This window comes from Dendrobates tinctorius, unplaced genomic scaffold (genome assembly GCF_039654945.1).
Source record: "Dendrobates tinctorius isolate UK_male_01 unplaced genomic scaffold, ASM3965494v1 ptg000443l, whole genome shotgun sequence".
NCBI lineage: Eukaryota > Metazoa > Chordata > Amphibia > Anura > Dendrobatidae > Dendrobates > Dendrobates tinctorius.
The window spans coordinates 193,425-206,752 of NW_027362106.1; the positions used below are offsets into that span (position 1 = coordinate 193,425).

General features: G+C 48.7%; 1 protein-coding gene across 3 annotated transcripts in view; it reads right to left on the reverse strand.

The window, feature by feature from the left end:
* The window catches only part of SEC23IP (SEC23 interacting protein), a 335,045-nt gene that overhangs the window by 128,123 nt on the left and 193,594 nt on the right, over nucleotides 1-13,328 (reverse strand). For all 3 annotated transcript variants that reach the window (XM_073564270.1, XM_073564269.1, XM_073564268.1), the window contains exons 10-12: nucleotides 4,910-5,031; nucleotides 4,593-4,736; nucleotides 4,070-4,165 (exon numbers count right to left, since the gene is read on the reverse strand). In XM_073564270.1, coding sequence (XP_073420371.1) covers nucleotides 4,070-4,165; nucleotides 4,593-4,736; nucleotides 4,910-5,031 — 362 coding nt within the window. The remainder of the gene's footprint in view (nucleotides 1-4,069; nucleotides 4,166-4,592; nucleotides 4,737-4,909; nucleotides 5,032-13,328) is intronic.

Genomic DNA, 13,328 nt, shown 5'->3' on the forward strand with positions numbered 1-13,328 from the left:
GTGTGTTGGGCAGAATGGTGGCGGCGATGGAGGCAATCCCGTTTGCCCAGTTCCATCTCCGTCCGCTTCAACATGCGCTCTTGTCAGCATGGGACCGAAGGCTGCTTTCCCTCAATCATCGGTGCAGTTTGTCTCCACCGGTTCGACGGTCACTCCAGTGGTGGACTCGCGACTCGTCTCTGGTTCAGGGGAAACCCTTTCCCCCGGAACAGTGGTTGGTGGTGACGACCGATGCAAGCCTGCAGGGTTGGGGAGCAGTTTTCCAGAGTCACACAGCCCAGGGGCGGTGGTCCTTTCGGGAGGTAATTCTCCCGATCAACATTCTGGAGATACGGGCAATACGATTGGCCCTGCAACATTTTCAGCGTTGGCTGACAAACCGGCCGGTGCGCGTTCAGTCGGACAATGCTACAGCGGTAGCGTATGTGAACCATCAGGGGGGCACGCGCAGCCAGGCAGCCATGCGCGAGGTCGGGCTGGTACTGCGTTGGGCCGAGAAAAACCACGTGGTAATTTCAGCGGTGCACATTCCGGGAATCGAAAACTGGGCGGCGGATTTTCTCAGCCGACAGGGGGTCGCGGCAGGGGAGTGGTCCCTGCACCCCGAGGTTTTTCAACAGATCTGCCAACGGTGGGGGACACCAGACGTGGACCTTATGGCATCCAGAGAGAACGCCAAGATTCAAAGGTTCGTCGCTCGATCCCTCGACCCGCAGGCAATCGCAGCAGACGCTCTGGTGCTTCCGTGGAGCCAGTTTCGGCTCCCGTACTTGTTCCCCCCGCTACCTCTGCTTCCAAGAGTCATCAGAAAGATAAGGAGAGAGAAGGTTCCAGCAATTCTGCTGGCCCCAGACTGGCCTCGGCGGGCCTGGTATGCAGATCTGGTTCAACTAGTGGTGGACGTACCCTGGCGTCTCCCAGATCGGCCGGACTTACTGTCCCAGGGGCCGATCTGCCATCCGAACTTAGGGGCCCTGTGTTTGACGGCGTGGCCATTGAATCTTGGCTGTTAACACAGGCAGGATTCAGGCGCGATGTGGTGGCCACGATGGTGAGTGCCCGAAAGCCTTCCTCGGCGAAGGTATATCATCGGACTTGGGAAGTGTTTTTCCGTTGGTGTAGGGATCGCGGAGTGGCTCCTCTGGTTTTTTCGATCCCCAACGTACTGGCTTTTCTGCAGGCAGGGCTGGACACGGGATTGGCTCCGAGTTCGCTCAGAACGCAAGTCTCGGCCCTGTCGGTGCTTTTCCAACGAAAGGTCGCTTCGGTCTGGCAGGTTAGGACGTTTATGCAAGGGGTCGCACATTTAGTACCCCCCTATAAGGCACCGATGGAATCATGGGACCTGAACTTAGTGCTCAGGGCCCTTCAGGAGCCTCCCTTCGAACCGTTACAAGAAGTCTCCTTACCTTACCTGTCCAGGAAGGTCGTTTTTCTGGTAGCGATAACATCTATTAGGCGGGTTTCGGAACTGGCGGCTTTATCTTGTAAACCGCCGTTCCTGACTTTTTATAAGGATAAAGTAGTTTTAAGGCCAGCTCCCCCCTTCTTGCCGAAGGTTGTCTCTGCATTCCATATCAACGAAGACATTGTCTTACCCTCGTTTTGCCCGGCACCGGTGCATAGGGTAGAAAAGGCATTGCACACCCTGGATCTGGTAAGAGCCCTTAGGAGATATGTGACAAGGACAGCGCCATTCCGCCAGACAGACTCTCTATTCGTGATTCCAGAAGGGCGGCGGAAGGGACTCGCTGCGTCCAGAGCGACTTTGGCCAGATGGGTTCGTCTGACAGTCCAAGAATCATATCAAATCAGTGGCACGCCGGTTCCGGCAGGGATCAGGGCACACTCGGCTCGAGCAGTGGGTGCCTCATGGGCACTGCGACACCAGGCTTCAGCGGAACAGGTGTGCAAAGCAGCTACCTGGTCCAGTTTGCATACGTTTGTCAAACATTATAACGTACATACCCAGGCATCCTCGGATGCAAGCCTGGGAAGAAAGATTCTCCAGGCAGCAGTTGCGCACCTCTAATCAGGGGCGCAAAATAGCATGGATTGGGTGAGCTAAGATCCCGCCCAGGGACTGCTTTAGAACGTCCCACAGTCTCTGTGTCCCCCAATGAGACGAAGGAGAAACATGGATTTTTGTGAGTACTCACCGTAAAATCCTTTTCTCCGAGACGCTCATTGGGGGACACAGCACCCACCCTATTAGCCAGTTGGCATCTGTTTATTTTGAATTATACAAATCCTTATGTAAGGATCAGGGTGGTCCCTTTTTCAGACGTATAATTTCTTGCCTGAGTTTAAGGCGCGTTCTCCTACTGCTTATGCACTAAACTGAGTTACGCCCGGTCTGGGGGCGAGGGTGTATGCGGCGGAGGAGGAGCTAACTCTTTTTTTGTATACTTAGTGTCAGCCTCCAGACGGCAGAAGCACACACCCACAGTCTCTGTGTCCCCCAATGAGCGTCTCGGAGAAAAGGATTTTACGGTGAGTACTCACAAAAATCCATGTTTTGCAATTATGGGTTTCATCCTCATTTTGGAGAATTTTCCCGTTTGAATTCTGGGTGTCCTGGGGCAGATGAGACGATCCAGAGGTTGGGGGAGGTATGGCGAGAGGTCCAGAGTAATATTACGAAGGCCCAGGACAAGTTTAAATTTTTTGCGGACAAAAAACGATCCGCGGGACCGGTATTGCAGATTGGAGATAAGGTATGGTTGTCCACCAAGAATATAAGACTCAAGGTCCCCTCTGCGAAGCTTGGACCCAAGTTTATCGGTCCTTATGAAATTACAGAGGCAGTTAAGCCGGTGGCTTTTCGGTTGCGTCTCCCGCCATCTCTGCGGATCCCAAATGTTTTTCATAAGGCCCTTTTGAAACCTGTGAGGTCCGCTGGGGAGGGATCATCAGCTTCCCCAACACCGGTTTTGGTAGGCGGGCAGTCGGAGTACGAGGTGGAACGAATTGTCGACTCCAGGTTGGTCCGTCGTGCCCTTCAATATCTGATACATTGGAAAGGCTACTGTCCTGAAGAACGCTCGTGGGTTCCTGCTCGATCGGTTCATGCAGACCGGTTGGTCCGGGCCTTTCACGCCAAGTACCCTGAGAGACCTGGGGGTCCAGTGGCCCCCTATTGAGAGGAGGGTACTGTCATGATGCAGGACGGGGTTTCGCTTTGGCCCATCCTGGTCTGATTGGGGGTTAATTATTCCGCCTCTCCCTGGCAGAGGGCGGCTATTTAATGCTCACTGGACCTAGGTCCGGTGTCAGTTATACTCCTGCCCTCAGCTGAGTTAGTTGACCTTGTGCGTACGTGTACCTTGTGCCTGATATCTTGCTTGCTTGTTTGGTTTTTGATTTGGTTCTGTCCCTGTTACGAGTTCTGCCTGTCCCTCTTGTACTGCGCTACCTCTCGTGTATGACTCTCTGCTTGTGACCCGACTTCTCTTTGCTCGTCCCCTTGGTACCGCGTCACCCTCTTGTGAATGACCTTTGGCTTTGTCTGACCTCCCGTCTGTTTACCCCTTCTGTACCTCGCTGTCCGTACTGTGAACGACCTCCGTTTTGACTAACTCTGAGTTTGCTGTCTTCTGTGAAAGCAGGACGCTAAGCCCCGCCCCCTTGCAGTCACATGACCGTAGGTCTCGTGCCGGCTTGCTAAACTTCATCACTAAGGTCCTGTGCACCTATACTTTCTGGCTTTTCTGGTCCCCAGGGGTCCCTGCAGTGCGGGTGAGTCCCTGCTCAGCGGAGGCTGTACGCCGGCGCTGTCAGGATCCTGATAACCACATTGTGTGCAAGACATTGAGACTTACTGACCTTTGGGTAATTGGTGGCAGCATGGAACATCTTGGGTATGTGGACTGGTTGGAGGTGCTTGTGCGTTCAATCTGGAGCCGAAGTGATCGACAAGTGTGAGACTCAGCTGTCGAGGGACAGGGACCCCAAATAGTCACCCCCACCATACATCATGGAGGCAAAGTGAAGGCCCAACCGTGACAGGGCTGCACAGAGAAGAGCAGTCACATGAAAGTATCAGGGATGCACATGACACACTTCTTACCTGTAAAACAGAGAGTTCGTTTACAAATTTAGAGATCTTCTTCCGGGGCCCAAGAGGAATCCCCATCTCCTTCAGGTCATTGTCCGTACACATGAGCTGAGGGTGAGAGAAGAGCGGTCATAACCCCAGGACTAGAGCCTCCTTCATGTTCATTCTCATCACTCATAAGGATATTGCCTAGATATGGGAATAAGATGCTACAGACTTTCTATTGATCCCTGGACCACCTATTGAGAACTGGACCACCACAGATCAAAACTTCTGGAATTACCATTTTATAAACAGTCTTGCTGGAGTATATGTATCACATTGGTTAAAAAGCACAAGTCTCTAAGTAAATTATTTCTTATCTAAGGGCCAGAAAATCAAATCAATGACAGTCAATGGGCTGCACTCAGTCTGTATGTGAAGGCCAATGAAAAAATGTAGAATAGCTGCAAATGACTGTAAATATGGCGTGTAATGTTATTACTGAATACGCCTCCCCCATCAGGACCTGAGGATGAACAGACAGAACTCTTACCAGAGACTCCGTGTCCATCCTTTCCTTCTCCAGCAAAGAAATAAACTCTGTCAAGCCGAGTGACCCCAGCAACTCCTGCAGGCAGGGCAGGTCTCCTTGTGGTGAGCAGGCTTCACTGCAATCTCTGGGTTCTAGAAGGGAAATCTGAAGACAGATGGAGAGTCTGTGTCCTGTGCCCGATAGATGCCAAGAACAGACAAGTGAGAGACAGACAGCAGTACGGGCCTTTCTTGGGTACCAGTAAACTGCTGCATTACAACTTTGAGGTGAAGGGTATAGAGAGTGGCAGAGGAGGTTCTGCACCAGCTAAGACTAACCTGCCTTTCCACTGTGGATTCACTTTTCGTCATAACACTGCTGTCAGTCGAGAGGGTTGGTGCTGCTGAAGACGCAGTTATGTCTGTCTGGTTAGACAACATATCAAACAGAATCAAAGATCCTAAAAAAGGAAGAGGTAGAAAGAGACAAAGGATTACAGACTTCCATGAAAACTACCCCCCTCCAGCCTGCCCCCTCACATATCTGATCTATGAGAGTCCTGCAGTGGCAGTAACAGAAGACATGACTGACCAATAGAGTCTTTTACAGCGGCATTAATGGGAGACACGTACAATTTTCGAGAAAGTCCTATACCAGCGGCAATATGGAGGCACGGCCAATCCACGAGAAAGTGTTACAATGGAAGAAATCTGAGATAGGCCTGATCTACAAGAAAGTCCTAAAGTGTCGGTAAGAAAAGTCCTGGGCAATTTACAAGAAAATCCTATACCGGTAATAAAGGGAGACATGGCCAATCCATAAAAAAAAGTCCTACAGAGGCAGTAATAGAAGTCACAGCCTATCTTCAAGAAAGTCCTATTGCAGTGATAATGGGAGACAGGGCAGAGTTCTATTTCAGAAATAATGGGAGATGTGGTAAAACAGTATTGTTTCTGAATTAACCAGACGTCTATTTTTAGCAAGCCAGGAAGAATAGACTTCTCTATATGCTGACTTTTGAATTTATGTTTTTCTTTCTGGTTGGTCAAGAAAACATACTTTTGCTTCTGTAAGTCTGTAATATTGACATGTAATTGAGCGTAACATATTGTGCTCTTATCCTTGATGACTACTGATGTTTACTGATATGCTTATTATACATTGTCCATGTCAGCAAGTTTGTTGACATTCAAAGCAGAGGAGGAAAATCAAAAACAAATGTGAATTGGTCTTATCACATTACCTGCAAATACTGAATGAAGGACACTTGTTAAATATAAAAAGAGGTGATACCTGTCGCGATCCATTTTTGGATCAATGTCAGATCTGGATCCTCATATATAACCTATTTTCCCTTCAAGCCATCGGGGGTTAATGTCAGTTTTTGCCCCGGTGGCCGCTGGTGTTAGTAAAATTTTAGTTAGTCTGCTGATGGGTATTGCCCCCGGTGGCCGCTGCTGTTACTACAACTGTAGTTGGTCGGCTGCTGGGTTCCCCCCCCTCCGGTTGCAGCTGGTGTTGCTACAGGTTTAATTAGCCAGCAGGTGGTGACCTCCTCCCTCCTTCCTATAAAAGGTTGTCACCTGCTGCAGCTCCCTGTTGGTAATATTGATCATTCACTAACCAACCTTGCTGAAGAGAGGGGCTATCTGGAGCAGTGCTGTTGCAGCTTCTGGAGCCTTTGTGTTTCAGCTAGAAGCTGTGTACGGATGCGGTCCGTTGCATGAACGCAGTACAAGCTAAATGTTGTTTGTTTTCCCTGGTGCTTTATTAGTACAGCGGTGAGGACCAGTGTCCGCACTTGCCAGTTCCCTAGTAAGGGATAGGTGCAAGGCAAGTGAGGGACTGAGGTATCCTGGTCAGCGACAGGTTGAAAGAACCTGTATAGGGAACGTGAGGAGAGTTCAGGGCTCTTCCTTAGGAGAGTGCAGGATGTGTCCACTCCCCCGTTCCCTATCATAGGGCCCACCGTTGTAATTGTTTCTCCGGTGTCCCCTTGTCTGTCTTGTGGTTTTGTGACCGACTGATCATCTGGTCGCGTTACGCAGAGCCAGACAAATCGTGACATTATTAGACGCCTCAGGGAGAGGCAAACACCAAATGTGCTCCCTGTAGTCCTTGCTAGGGAGGAGAACACACCAGTGCGGATGGAGGAACCCATGCAGATTGGAGTAGTTGATTTCAAAGGAGGGTTGCCTGTGATTCGCTGTGGTGTGGGGGCATGTTTTCTCTGTGGGCAGACTGGCCATTTTTTAAGAGCTTGCCAAGCACGCGCCAAAGCTTCGGTAGAACCTAAGAAGCCACGTTCCCCTTGTCGTGTGGAGCGAGGCGACCAGGGAGTGTATATTTCCTCCATTTTACCCTCTCAGTGTACTTTATCAGCTGAAGTGGTGGTTGTCGGGGTACCTGAGGGCATATTGGTGATTGGGGACAGTGGAGCAGGAGTCAATTTGGTGGACGACCACTTTGTCCAGACTCATGGCCTGAGGTGCAGGACGCTAGCCAATCCCCTAAGCGTCCAGGCCATTGACTCTGTCCCACTGAGCCAGGGGAGGTTGACCCACGTCATAGAAAATATACATCTGCGCGTAGGGACTCATCATGTAGAGTCCCTGTCATGCTACGTCTTGGGGGCAATGCCATCACCTATCGTTTTAGGCCTCCCTTGGTTGGAAAAACACAACCCGGTCATAGATTGGCGGTCTAGGGAAGTAGTCAGCTGGGATCAGTCATGTGAGGGCTGCTGCCTGGGGGATACGGTCTCTGTCGTCATTCTACAACCGTCCCCTTCTTCGCCAGTGAGGGCAGCAGAGGTGCTGCCAGGGAGTAGGGGCAAGTCTCAACCCTCACCACAAGCTAACCCTGAGTGTCAGAGTCCTCGTACGAGGAAGGATGCATCAGAGTTGGGGTTGAGGTTGTGTTGTCTCAGGGTCTGTCCCTGGGTAAATGGCATCCGTCCATGTGCACTCTTTTCCAAAAAATTATCCTCGACTGAAATTATGATGTGGGTTCGAGGGAGCTTTGGGCAACTAAATTGGCGTTTGAGGAATGGCTAAATTGGTTGGAGGGGGCAGTCCATCCTTTTACTGTTATCATGGACCACAAGAAAACCTGTCATATCTTCAATTGGCTAAACGCCTCAACCACAGACAAGCTAGGTGGTCCCTGTTATATACTAGATTCAATTTTGTGGTCACTTTCCGTCCAGGAGTTAAAATCACTAAGCGGATGCTTTGTCCTGCAGCTTCACTGGTGGTGGCGACCATGAGGACCCTGCCCAAATTTTGCAGAAGAGGTAGTCATCTCGGCTTTATACCCTGTCCGGGAGGGTGAGGTGTTGGAGACTCAGGGGAACATCCCTGCCTCCTGCCCCTAAGGGAGGTTATTTGTACTGTAAGATTTCCGCCGTAAAGTAGTTAGGGAACATCATAACTCTGAACTTGCAGGTCATATAGGTGGTAAGGCAATCGCCGACCCCCTTTCTTAACGTTTTTGGTGGCCTGGGTTACATTGGGATGTGGTTAAACAGGTGACTGCTTGCAGTGTTTGTGCACGTTCTAAAGTATCGCATACCCATACATCTGGTACATCGGGCTGTGCTCCGGTGCAGGGGCGGCGGCTCTGCCGGCATTTCTTCGCAGCCCGGAGTCCCCCACAGTTCACTTGCTGGCCGCCGCCATGTTGCGGTGGCCTCCGGGAGCATGGACGCCGGGAAGATGGCCGCCGGTCCGGGGACGGCGCATGCGCAGCTTCAGATCTCGTCCCGAGATCTCGGGGGACGAGATCTCGTTGCCGAGATTTGAATCTCGTCCCCCGAGATCTCGGGACGAGATTTGATCCCACGCATGCGCCGTCCCCGGACCGGTGGCCATCTTTCTGGCGTCCATGCTCCCGGAGGCCACCGCAACATGGCGGCGGCCAGCAAAGGAACTGCGGGGGCCTCCGGGCTGCGAAGAAATGCCGGCGGAGCCGCCGCCCCTGCACCGGAGCACAGCCCGCTGCCACCACCGCAGAGCCCACGTGCCCCAGCCCTGCTGCCCCAGCCCCAGCACTGCTGCCCCTGCCCCAGCACAGCTGCCCCTGCCTCAGCACAGCTGCCACCACCGCAGAGCCCACCTGCCCCAGCACAGCTGCCCCTGCCTCAGCACTGCTGCCCCTGCCCCAGCACTGCTGCCCCAGCACTGCTGCCCCAGCACAGCTGCCACCACCGCAGAGCCCACCTGCCCCAGCACAGCTGCCCCTGCCCCAGCACAGCTGCCCCTGCCTCAGCACAGCTGCCCCAGCACAGCACAGCTGCCCCACCACTGCTGCCCCTGCCCCAGCACAGCTGCCCCAGCACAGCTGCCCCTAACCCAGCGCAGCTGCCCCAGCACAACCAACCTGCCCCAGCACAGAGCCGCCACCACACGAGCCTGGACCACAGAATGACCCCTGTGACTACTTCTCCACCTGTGCTGGATCCCTTCCCAGGTAAGCTGAATTCGGACTGTAAGACGGACCCCCATTTGACACATTATTTTTTTTTTCCCTATTTTCCTACTGAAAATTGGGGTGCGTCTTATGGTCCGGTGCGTCTTATAGTCCGAAAAATACGGTAATTGCTTCACCTGTGCAATGCAAAACATGATCTGTTGGTGGGCCTTGAGGACTGGAGTTGGGGAACCCTGGTTTAGTTGGACCATCATTTATTTTTCAACAGGACAATGACCCCAAACACACCTCCAGGCTGTGTAAGGGCTATTTGACCAAGAAGGAGAGTGATGGGGTGCTACGCCAGATGACCTGGCCTCCACAGTCACCAGACCTGAACCCAATCGAGATGGATTGGGGTGAGCTGGACCACAGAGTAAAGGCAAAAGGGCCAACAAGTGCTAAGCATCTCTGGGAACGCCTTCAAGACTGTTGGAAGACCATTTCCGGTGACTAGCTCTTGAAGCTCATCAAGAGAATGCCAAGAGTGTGCAATAGGGTGACCGCAAAAAATCGATGTCGGAATTTTGTCCGTCTGGACCCCACAAAACGATTCCCCTTTCCAGATATTGAGATAGCCAAAATTTGAGCTCGATCAAACGACGTTAACCCGTGCCGCTCGTCGCTCAAAGTTTGAAAAAATCCAAATTGAGGTATTTTAAGATTTAGGTATTTTGGTATTTAGGTATTATATAATTAACAAAAAAGTGTGAAACAACTGAAAATATGTTTTATATTCTAGGTTCTTCAAAGTAGCCACCTTTTGCTTTGATTACTGCTTTGCACACTAGGGTGACCGGATCTCATATGGGGGGGAAAAATGTCAGAATCTTGTTCGTCTGGACCCCACAAAACGATTCCCCTTTCCAGATATTGAGATAGCCAAAATTTGAGCTCGATCAAACGACGTTAACCCGTGTCGCTCAAAGTTTGAAAAAATCCAAATTAAGGTATTTTAAGATTTAGGTATTTTGCATAGTCTGTTAGACTATAAAGAATGTGACAACAACATTGCAGAAATAGCCCTGACCAAATTTTCGAACCATTTGTGGTATTTGAATGTAGAGTTGGTGGGATTATCGTTTTTTGATCCCACCATTACAGACAATGAAAAGTTGTTAATGGCTAATAAATTGCTCAGTAGCACAGATGAACCATCAGAGCACGCTAGGGTTGTAAATCCAAAAGTTAGGAAAGAAAAATTAAAAGAGGTAGGAAGTAACCGACTTTAACGACCTTCTGACAAAAGATGAAGAACAAAAGCAATATGTCCTGCAAGTTGTAAGCAAATGCCGAGCATTATATTCTGACGTTTCAAAAACTACTTTAACAAAAGCTCTAGAATAGATTAGATAACTACTGTATGTAAAATTATCAACTCATGTAGGTTAGCGTGCTCTGATGGTTCATCTGTGCTACTGAGTAATTTATTAGCCATTAGCAACTTTTCATTGTCTGTAATGGTGGGATCAAAAAACGATAATCCCACCAACTCTGCATTCAAATACCACAAATGGTTCGAAAATTTGGTCAGGGCTATTTCTGCAATGTTGTTGTCACATTCTTTATAGTCTAACAGACTATGCAAAATACCTAAATCTTAAAATACCTTAATTTGGATTTTTTCAAACTTTGAGCGACACGGGTTAACGTCGTTTGATCGAGCTCAAATTTTGGCTATCTCAATATCTGGAAAGGGGAATCGTTTTGTGGGGTCCAGACGAACAAGATTCTGACATTTTTCCCCCCCATATGAGATCCGGTCACCCTAGTGTGCAAAGCAGTAATCAAAGCAAAAGGTGGCTACTTTGAAGAACCTAGAATATAAAACATATTTTCAGTTGTTTCACACTTTTTTGTTAATTATATAATTCCATGTGTTAATTCATAGTTTTGATGCCTTCAGAGTGAATCTACAATTTACATAGTCATGAAAATAAACAAAACTCTTTGAATGAGAAGGTGTGTCCAAAGTTTTGGTCTGGACTGTATATATAGGTATATATATACACTTGGAGGAAACGTTGAATAAAATGACAGAGAAGATAAGTCAGAGGGGATACCCCAAAAGACTTTTAAAGGCGCAAAGAGCTAGGCTACAGGAGGTAAAACGTGACTCCTTATTTGAGACAAAGGAAAGAAAGTTTGAGTAGGATTCCCTTTGTCTCTAATTTTAGCGAAGAGAGTGGTGCTTTATCACATATAATTAAAAAACATTGGAAAACTCTGAGTAATTGCCTGCCTGAGGTTGTTGAATTTAACCCCTTTCCTACAATGGACGTACTATTCCGTCCATGTGACCTGGGACCTAAGTCCCAAGGACGGAATAGTACGTCTAGTGCGATCAGCGGCGCTCACGATCGCGGTGTACCGGGAGTTAAGGGGAAGCATCGGCAGGGAGGGGGCCCCCTCCGTGCTTCCCTGAGCCCCCCACAGCAGCGCAATGTGCAGCGCTGCTGCGGGGGGGCTCTTTCCCTGCAGGTCCCTGGATAGTCCATGAGACAAGAGCCAATTTTGACGATATCGGTACCACCCGGAGTGACTAATTCTCTTTGGTGTTTTTAGGTAGATGCATGTCTGTAGTTTATGTTTTGATATGATAGCCCTTGCACATCAGTAGCTTAACCCCTTCAGGCCTATTTGTACCCAAATGCCTAGGCCATTTTTTGTAAATCTTACCTGTCACTTCATGCGGTAATAACTTTGGGACGCTATCACCTATCCACGCCATTCTGAGATTGTTTTCTCGTGACATATTGTACTTCACGGTAGTGCTAATTGTGAATCAATAGATTTTACCTTTCTGCATAAAAAATTACAAAATACACGAAAATTTGGGAAAAATTCGCTATTTTTGAACTTTGAAATTCTCTACTTTTTACAAAAATGCTGATACCCCCCATAACAGTTATTAGTTTACATTCTCCACATGTCTACTTCACATTGGCATCATTTTGGAAATGAAATTTTATATTTTTCGGATGTGATAAGGCTCATAGTTTTATCCGCTATTTTTAAAGTTTACGACTAAATTTCCAAAACCCATTTTTCCAAGGACCAAGTCAGTTCGGACGTCACATTATGGGTCTTGTATAACAGAACCCACCCATACATTACCCCATTTTGCAAACTACACCCCTCAAGGTGTCCAAAACGGATTTTCAAAACTTTGTTAACCCCTTAGGTGTTGCACAAGAATTCAAGCAAAATGACAGTGAAATATCAAAATTTCAATTTTTTTGGCAGATATTCCATTGTAATCCAATTTTACCTGCAACCCAGCAAGGGTTAACAGCAAACCCAAACCCAAAATTGGTTACCCCAATTCCGCAGTTTATAGAAACACCCCACATGTACACGTAAACTAAATTATGGGCGCGCAAGAGGGCTCATCACAGAAGGAGAGCTAGGCGGTTTTTGGGATAATAGATTACACTGGAAGAAATCCAGTGGGCCATGTCGTATTGGAGAGACCCTGAGGTACCCCCAGAGTGGAAACCCCCAAAAGGTTATCGCATTTTGGAAACTACACCCTCTAAGGAATGTTTTAGGGGGTATAGTAACCACTTTGACCCAACAAGCGCTCCATTGGAGTTTCATGCACTTGGTTGAGGAAATTGAAAAGTACGTTTTTTACCGAAAAATGTCGCTTTAGGCCCACATTTTTCATTTTGAAAAGGGGGACCAGGAAAAAGTACACCCCACTTTTTATTCCCCATTGTCTCCCGAACACGGCAATACCACAAGTGTTGTCTAAAACCACAGTATTGGCGCACGGCAGGCTTCGTAAGCGAAGCTGCGGCAAAATTCACTGTAAGAAATCTATGGGGCCATGTCACATTTGGAGACACACTGAGGTCCCGCACAGTGGAAACCCCAAAAAAGTGACCCCATTTTTGAAACTACACCCCCTAAGGAATGTTTTAGGAGGTACAGTAACCACTTTGCACCGGGAACCGGCTCCCGACCCGCGGCGATCGCCCGGCATATGATCCGGGTACGATTCGCCGTACCGCTACGGCGGCCGGCGCGACGGGGTTAATGGTATTTTTCACCTTTTGAATAGATTCTACCTATATTTCCAAAAAATAATGATTAAAGGTCGATTTAGGGGAAATGCCAAAATGTCAATACAATGCATGTAGTATTTGTAACAAAATTTAATCCAAGTTATGTAAATACACACTGAACATGTCATGGGCTTGTCCATACTAATGTGTGTGTGTGTGTGTGTGTGTGTGTGTGTGTGTGTATATATATATATATATATATATATTTATTGTGTGT